The sequence below is a fragment of the Papaver somniferum genome, chromosome 6, assembly GCF_003573695.1.
Source record: "Papaver somniferum cultivar HN1 chromosome 6, ASM357369v1, whole genome shotgun sequence".
Classification (NCBI taxonomy): Eukaryota; Viridiplantae; Streptophyta; class Magnoliopsida; order Ranunculales; family Papaveraceae; genus Papaver; species Papaver somniferum.
Window position 1 is genome coordinate 108,539,515 of NC_039363.1, and position 8,875 is coordinate 108,548,389.

At 35.0% G+C, this 8,875-nt stretch overlaps 1 protein-coding gene across 3 annotated transcripts; it reads left to right on the forward strand.

Annotated features, from left to right (window-relative positions):
* The first annotated feature begins 3,006 nt into the window (after positions 1-3,006).
* Positions 3,007-8,551, forward strand: LOC113288796 (NAC domain-containing protein 37-like). 3 transcript variants are annotated; one of them, XM_026537918.1, is made up of 4 exons: positions 3,007-3,285; positions 5,636-5,837; positions 6,320-6,591; positions 7,138-8,551. In XM_026537918.1, the coding sequence occupies exons 2-4, from the start codon at positions 5,675-5,677 to the stop codon at positions 7,936-7,938; spliced, it is 1,236 nt and encodes a 411-aa protein (XP_026393703.1). In that variant the 5' UTR covers positions 3,007-3,285; positions 5,636-5,674; the 3' UTR covers positions 7,939-8,551. The 3 variants fall into 3 exon arrangements, with proteins under 3 accessions (XP_026393703.1, XP_026393702.1, XP_026393704.1); XM_026537917.1 differs by having other exon boundaries at positions 3,007-3,276; XM_026537919.1 differs by lacking the exon at positions 3,007-3,285 and adding an exon at positions 5,367-5,411.
* Positions 8,552-8,875: the final 324 nt, after the last annotated feature.

The following is an 8,875-nucleotide window of genomic DNA, read 5'->3' on the forward strand; positions in this document are numbered from 1 at the left end:
ATTCTGAGACTGGGAGTAGGGTGGTCGAGTGGGGTATTCTCTGTATTCAAAAAAAAAAAAAAAAAAAAAAAAAAAAGCTTGACAATAAGGTGTTCTTTTTTTCTTTTATTGTATCTTGTTATTTGGGCTGCATGGTTTATTAGAGAGGCGGCAGTGTGATAATAGTATACCCCTAATTGGTTAGGAGGTGTCCAGATGGTTTTGTAAATTGTCTAGATTATCCTTCCCATATTTTAACCTAAAACAAAGTTAAATTGAAAAATTTGTTTTCTTTCTTCTTCTCTTCTCCTCCCATCAACCGTAATCTTTATTAAAACTGAAAATGTCATTGTTTTCGATTAATCAGCGATTCGAAATTAATCAAGTATTATGACTTATATGAGGTATGTTATGAAAAACCCAATTAGGGTTTAGTTTATTTTGTTCGATTTAAGTTTAATTTCTATCAGAAATTAGGGTTTTAGGTGAAAATTGAAATTCAAATTTCTGGGTTTATGTGAGTTACGGTTGATTTTAACTCTATTACGAACCGTAACTGGAGAATTTGATGTTGTTACGGTTGGTAATAGTTCAATTACCAACCGTATGTTCTTATATCTGAGAATTTTCTTCAGTTACGATTGGTAACAATTTTTATTTAACAACCGTAACTCAGTTACGGTTGGTATCGAGCATTTGGTTACCAACCGTAACTGTTACGGTTTTACAATTGGGTTTTTCCCAAATTTAACCAGTTACGGTTGGTAGTTCATCTTTTACGAACCGTAACTATGAATCACAGTTGGTTACGAGTAAAATGCCAACCGTAATTAGCTCTGAAAATGTAAGAAATTGAATTTTTTTTACGTATTTGAGCAACAAAAAGCTAGTTGGGACTAATTTAGAAGTATACCTGGTCATTTTTAGGCATTAGGTTTTCACTTTGTTGGTTAATTTCTTCAATTGATTGAGCTTGACCTTCACGTTGGGTTAAAACTTCTCTACCATCTCCAAATTTTATTTTATTTTTAAACTCTAAAATCTGATTTTGTTTTGATTTTGAGTTAATATAAGTGAAATTAATCATTAACATTAGACTTGATTATCATCACTACACTAGGTTATCAACTATGAGGATTAATTTGTCATTTCCAATTTTTTTTATAACGGACATCTCACATCTTGAATGATCATATAATGACGTTTTTTGTCCTATTAGAATGACGTCCCTCTAATAAACCATGCTGCCCCTATAAAGGATTACTTTTTTTTTTTGAGAGAGACGAATTCGATCAGTTTAGCGCGGATCATGTATTATATTTAGTTCAAAACTCATTCCCGTTCCTTTTTATATGGATTTCGTGGGCATTCAACTCAACGCCGATATTAGAGAACCTAATATTACGAGGATACGATGCATGACTATTATCCTTCGTGCAAATTGCGCCGCCTTTATGCCGTCCGGTTAATATGAGGCTGAAACTTTTTAAATGCATTTTAGCAGTTAAGCGATATTCCTTGCGCATCTATATATTATCATGCATTTTATAATAGTTGGTAGTTTAGGGTGGTTTTTAGGTGGCGACACTGATTTGTGCAAATATTTGATGATTCGATCACTTGGCAATATGACAATTACTAAAACTAAGGTATCATTGTCCGTATGATGAAATAGTTTAATGTGTATTTTCCGGCCTCAGAACTTCATGCCACCATGAGCGTTAGGTAATTAGTTCTAGTCAGAAAAAAGTTACGGACTCGTGACTACGGGATCCATAAGTAAACTTAGACAGGGTCCAGAACATTATCAGCTGTTGATCATAGAGCCATCGTTGGAGCTCAGTTCTTTTGTAAAGTTTCCGTGAATTTCCTTGACCTCGAAGGCTCAGCAACCTTCTTATGGCTTGTGGAATTACAATATTCACAGATAATTTGTTTATATTTGACTATATAAGTGCAATTAAATTCACGGAATAATCTCACTAAGTCTTTGAAAATACTTGCTAGCTCAACAGATGGTATATGTTGTTGCTGAAACTCAGAATAGATTGTAATCATACCTAAACAGTAGAAGTGGTCAAGTGGTTCTGTAGCTGATTTCCTTTAAATCAGGGCATTCTGATTGCTCGAGTTGTTTGATGCCTCGTTCACCAGGTAAGTGGTGGAGGTTACAAAATTCCTCATCTGTTGATTGCGACGTACAAATATAGCATAAGTTATAGCTAGCAATTAACTAATCATGGCTTATTCTAAAAGTCTTATTAATCATGTTCAGGATATGGACGGGAACATTACAAAAACAATTTTAACATACCTATGTGATCAGCTTGAGCTAAGGTTTTATCAGTTGGCCGGTGTTGGCCATGATGACCATTATTTATGCATGTTTGATTGGTGGATCGTGTATATATGAGAATCTTTGTCGTAAATTAAGATGTTTCTCTGCACTTAACTACGCACTTTCTTGGGTTGGCAGTCGGTCGGTTTAATTACTCCAACTCTCGTATTCGCTTAGAGTAATAAAATCAAAAACAATAAAATTTGGCCGTTGTCCATGCATGATGATCCCTTTCGTTCGAGTCTAACTATATACCCATTTCCGCTGACATGTAATATGACAAAAACAACACAATTTTAAGTAGAATCCCAATTAGCTCGATCCATAGTAGATAAAGTAGTGTAGCTCGTAAGAAATTTCTAAAGTTATGTGCATATTATTCTTGGCCCAACGGCCCCTACCAAAGATATCTAGTGTCAAAAACCGTGTAGGAGAATTGTAATGTCAGGGTAGCAAATAGCCAATTACAGTGACTTATGAATCAAAATTATACAAGGGTGGACAATTTCAATTTGTAAAAGGAAAAAGAAAAAGTTAGGGTAGATAGAGAGAGAGAGGTAGAAATGTGGTGTGGGGGGTGGGAATGAAAAGGATGGCGTCATCCACTGAAAACGGGGAAAGGTATAGAGAAGAAGAGTGATGTTCATACCATCAAACCACGCGCACTCAAGCGGTCCTCCTTCTCTTTCTCTCTGTCTCTCTCTTTCTCTTCTCTACCAGCACCTCTTTTTGTGTTTTATTTATACACACCCTCTTCTCTATCCCTAACGGAATTTTAATTCTCTACCTCTCCCTCTTCTTCTGTGCAACATTCCATTGTTTTCCTCTACATCTAATTAAGCTGCATTTGTAACGAACCAATCAAGCTGCGCATCACTACTAGCTCTAGATAACCCACATCTTAGTTTTACAACGAACTATCGATCATTGATCTCTTTTTAGATACACCCATCTAAAAGGTAACTAAGGTTTGTAATCTATGTATGGATCCTAACAGATTAATTAGTTTTTATGTTGTAGATGACTTATATATTCATATATGATTGATCCGTCGGCAGAATTTAGCTGATATATTTAAATTTTTACGTGCACTTTCTTGTTTGTTGATTAGCCATGCGTTCAAAGAAATAAGAGCGGATCGGGATATTTTATTGATCTTCTAGCTGGTTCTCCTTTCATGCTTCATTTGTTTTTTCTCACTACAAATACAATTAGGATCACTCCATTAATTTGGTAGGGTGCATGGTTTTGTTATATCGCAATAGTTGTGATGCATGATTGTGTTTGTGCTCAGGTTCACGTCTAAAAGGAACAATCTACTCAAATCCATGCATTTGCATATACTAGTATAGTCTGCAATTATGTAAATTATGTCTAGGTCTAGATCGCTCATTAATTCTAAGGTCTTCAAGTTAAACGAGTCCTTATATGTGATTTGCAACTGCTCACAAACCCTAAGAAAATGTTGTACAGTACATATATACCTGATCACCTCAGTCTTGCAATATTAGGGCTTCTCCAAGCTACTTGATCAGCTGAAATTAAGAAGCAGCCATAAGAAAGACCGTTAAGTTTCAGTTAAGATTTAGACTATTTAGTTGTTAAATAATTTCAGCGTAAATGTCGAGAGTAAGACTCCAACTTCCAGGAAGAATGATGAATGAATCAAACGGTCCTGATTCATTTATTGAGTACGAAGTCCTTACAATGTCTGCTAGATGCCAAAAACTAGCAGTAGTCCATCCAACCAAGAACTTAAAAGGAGTCTGATAAGAAGTTAGTCAGACTTTTTGCATTCAACTTTCATAGACAAGCAGACAATAAAGTCAGACGACTCAGACTTCGTTCCTTTTTTAAGCTCAAAGTGGTATTCATTCTCTTTCGCATTAGTCGCAGCAGGGCTAGCTGATCCACTGAAAATGGTCTCTGTTTATGTCGTTCTTTCTTTCTTACACACAGAAATATATAGCTAGGCGTGCTGATACAAATTTTTGCTGATGTCACACTGTTACTCTCTTTGTCTGGTCTATGATCTTTAAATCTTTCAAAATGTCTCAAAAGGAGCTTGATTAAAGCTAGGGTTATAATTTCTTGCATCATTTTTAAACACAACTTCTTGAATATTCCTACTTGGTAAGTTAACAAAGTCAATCTTATCTGCATAATGCAAAAGTTTCATCAAAAAAGGTTCTTAAATTTGCACTTTTCTTTTCTATTTCCTTTTTTTTATACATATCATCATATAGACATAGTGCATGTTTCATCCCATAAATTCAAATTCAAGTCTTTTAGTTCAATCTGATTACATATATTTTGATCATACAAGTAACGTTACCCATTAGTTGATTTTTTTCTTACTGGAACATGAAATTATATTAGTAGATAATGAATTACATCATAGAATCGGGGTAAGTTCATTCGTTTTGAGTCTGTTAAGTGCAATCATTTTTGACAATTAGTTCCCTCTTAATTTAAAGATAAATTGATGAACCGTTCGGCTTGTGGGTTCAACTCGCTTTACAAAGAGACGGCGACGAATATTTTTTTAGCTGATTGTGGGTTTAAAGAATTTGAAATTTTAACGCTAACTCTTTTCTATCTTCTTCTCTTTTTTCCCTTTTCATGTTTGTTTTTGTGGGGAATCATATAGATTATATTTTTATATATAATACAGTAATAGTAGTGAGTGTGAATTTGACCATTTTATATATTTCTATTATGATGCAGGTATTAGTAAGTTTACTTGTGTTGTTGAATGATTTCCACCATTAACTTCACCCATCACTACTACTAGACAACATCATTAACACTAACCCACAACTTGTCTCTTTCTTCTTCACACCTTACAAACCCAAAAAAAGTGCCCACAGAGAGAATTTTTAGAGCATGAAGTTGAAACCATAGCTAGCTATTTGTCCAACCGGGAATTATATGGCCTCTGTTTGGATTTTATCATAAACCTAGCTGATAATGTTTTTTCTCAGTTTCTTCTCTTTTTTCTCTTCATGGAATTACCACAACAGAAATCATTGTAAGCGACAAAACAGCGTTTTTGTTTATAACACGCGCTTATATCTTTTTTAGAGAAACGGAGGTTTGGTATTTGTCGGCCTTCACGCTAAATGATCTTGATGATTATCTTTCATGAACACATGTCCTCGTCTGATTAGTTTGTAGGGTTTTATTTTTCTACATTTCTTCTCCATTTTGCCTTTTCTTCTGGGTTTAGGTTATCTTCTATCTTTGTTGTCTTTGTTATGATTTAAAGATGATGATAAGAGTAAATGCTAATAAGTTTTGGTGGTGAATTTAATGCAGTTAGTGGTGCTTGGCGTTGCTTGCTGGCTGTGATTATATATGGAGACGATGGAATCCTGTGTCCCGCCGGGTTTTAGGTTCCATCCAACCGATGAAGAGCTAGTTGGATATTATCTGAAGAAGAAAATAGCTTGCCAGAAGATAGATCTTGATGTTATTAGAGATATCGATCTATACAGAATTGAACCATGGGATCTTATAGGTATGTTAGATCACTAATGTTATTTAATTTATTTATGTTCTCTTAATATTAATAGTTTCTCATTAACTAATTTATTTGGAGGTGACTCTTGTCTCTTGCTAGCAATAGAAATGATCTAGTTTAATGAGGTTTGACCAAACTAGCCAACTCAATATATAGAACTTTGTAGTCAACTCTTAGGCAACATAGGGGAAAACAAAGCCTAATTAGTCATCACATGGTTAAAGATTATTCAAAGAACACCTTTCCGATATAGTTTCTGGCTTTCCGGACCTGCAGCCACTAGAGCTGTATGTACCAGACTAGTTTGGCGACAAAGCCTTGTGCTCTGGAAGAGATTCCTTGCGGTTTGTACCTATATATATGATGAGCACATATAAGAATGTAACTTGACTCAGGTAAAAATAACTTTAAGTATTTAGTAGTTGTCAAGTGGGGCTAAATCACTGTTTTCTCATCTTGTTTGTATGTGTTGATTGCAGATCGATGTAGAATTGGGTATGAGGAGCAGAGTGAGTGGTACTTTTTTAGCCACAAAGATAAGAAGTATCCAACTGGAACAAGAACAAATAGGGCAACTATGGCTGGATTCTGGAAAGCAACAGGACGTGACAAGGCAGTGTATGAAAAAATGAGGCTCATAGGTATGAGAAAGACTCTTGTTTTCTACAAGGGAAGGGCACCAAATGGACAAAAAACTGATTGGATCATGCACGAGTACCGGCTTGAATCCGATGAGAATGGACCTCCACAGGCAAGAAACTCTAACCCTCACTATATCATAGTTCCATGCACAAAGAAATAATAGTAGGCAATATTTTTAATTTCAACTCATGCAAGTGTTACTGTCCTTTCAAAGATTTTTAGTTCTCCAGCTAGTATTTGAGAGTTCTATAAAGTAAAAATGGGGCTCCAGGGAAAGAAGAAAAAAAAACTTAAAATGTTAATGGAATTAAATTAAACTTTTATGGAACATTTGGAAGTCAAAAAAGTGAATTATTTTTAATAATCTAGATAAAAGTTTTTATTGGTTTTGCAGAGTTTAGCTTTCTGCTCCGAGAAATTCTTCACTAAATATATTGTTTTCAGTTTGTCAAAAGATAACTTTTGTTTCGTTGCTTTTAACACTTTCTCAACCAAACTCATACCACTCTTTCTCAAACAGATTAAGATGTCCATTAAAAAGAAACACTAATAATCACCTTTTACATGCTTAGTTCCATGCTGAATTTTAACTTTTCACCAATTAAGGTATCGTCTTTTCACCCATCTAATCGCTTGTTGGTGAAATGCTTTACAGGAAGAAGGATGGGTAGTGTGCCGGGCATTTAAGAAACGAACGACCACCACCAACCAAATGAAAACAAGTGAAGGATGGGAGTCATCGTCATCTAATTACTTTTATGATGAAACAAGTGGAGTCAGTTCAACAGTAGAACCTTCTGTCGATTATATATCAAGAAATCGTCGACAACAAAATTTCATGTGTAAGCAAGAAACTGCAACTGAAGTCGAAAACTTGAATTTCTTAAACTCTGATCATTTTGTACAGCTTCCTCAGTTAGAAAGTCCATCACTCCCCTTGCTTAAGAGGCCAAGCTTTATGTCACTGGTATCGGAGAATAGCGATGATTATAATCCTCTTCATCATCAAGAGCAGCAACAGCAGCAGCAGCAACACCAACAACAGGTTTCTGCCATATTAGGGTTTAACAATACTGATATGATGAACATGGAGCAGGTTGCAAGATTAGGATATAATGGTAGTAGTAATAATATGATGGACATGGAGCAGAATGTTACGAGTAGTGACTGGAGAGCCCTTGATAAGTTTGTCGCATCTCAGTTGATGAGTCAAGAAGATGGATTTGATCATAATGTTGAAGGGCTTTCCAACTTTATCGTGGACCATCAACAACAACAACAATATCATGTTGCTAATAATAGTAATTCAGATAATATGATGAGCTTGCTATTAATGCAAAGTGGTACTGGAAAGGAGGAAGTGATGAATCACAGTAAGTTGAAGAATGGGTTTTTAAGTAGTACTTCATCAGTTTCGCTTGGTGATAATATGGGTTTTTGCATATTTGAGAAATGATCAGTTTGTCATGATTTTGAGTGGGTTGCATAAGATGTTATATTTTGATGCTATATATATATATCTATCTATCTATCTATTAGGATTGGTGATTATGGAAGGCTCTTCTCTTCCTTATGAATTACTATGCTGTAAAAAAGAGAAAAAAAGACAACTATGTATATGGTTAACTATGTCATGTGGTGGAAGACTGAAGAAATATATCTAGCCAGTTTGTCTCTCTTGTACTCGTTCCATTTGAGGAGAAAAATCCTTGAGTCGATATCAGAAGAAGAAAAACAAAGAATGTCTCTAGCGTTTTTCAGATGAAAACACAGGGACACGGTGGCGGCAGAAATCTGTGATATTGTTGTATTGGTGGTCGTGGCCACACAAGAAAAACATTGGTTATTAATATCAAAGTACACGGGGATGCTTACCTTCTTGGTGTGAAAAATTGATTGTAAAGGGGATTTCCGTTTACAATCTCTTACGTACATTCTCCTCTGGCTAGATGTAGCCCTCTTTCACTCTAGATAAAGTGAAGGATATTTTTGCAAGAATGTAAGGAGTTATATTTAACAGCGCGAACATGCACCTAGCAACTAGCTAGGCATGCACATAGCAAAGTAACTGAAAAGAGACATTCATTTGTCGTTCATTTTTAGATCTCTAAATACTAGAAAATGAAATTGGTGTGTTTATATATTTATATGTTGGAGTTGGAGTGTTGTTATTGTTTTTATTGAAGTGATTTTATTTTATTTTTTTTGTAGTATGAAACCCAATTAATCCATCATTCAGTTCAGTAGTAAGTTATTTTTGTTTTTTCGTAGTACGAAACACAATTAATCCCATTCAATAGTAAGTTATATGAGACTGAGAGTAATTGATGAAAAAACATATCGATGAATCAGACTTTTCCCTTCTACTTAATTCTGAATCCCGATGAAAACTA

Excerpts from the sequence above, each read along its gene's own strand:
- LOC113288796 (XM_026537918.1), top strand. The coding sequence starts at position 5,675 with ATGGAGACGATGGAATCCTGTGTCCCGCCGGGTTTTAGGTTCCATCCA. Across the intron at positions 5,838-6,319 it reads TGAACCATGGGATCTTATAG|ATCGATGTAGAATTGGGTAT; the intron begins GTATGTTAGATC and ends TGTTGATTGCAG. Across the intron at positions 6,592-7,137 it reads ATGAGAATGGACCTCCACAG|GAAGAAGGATGGGTAGTGTG; the intron begins GCAAGAAACTCT and ends AATGCTTTACAG.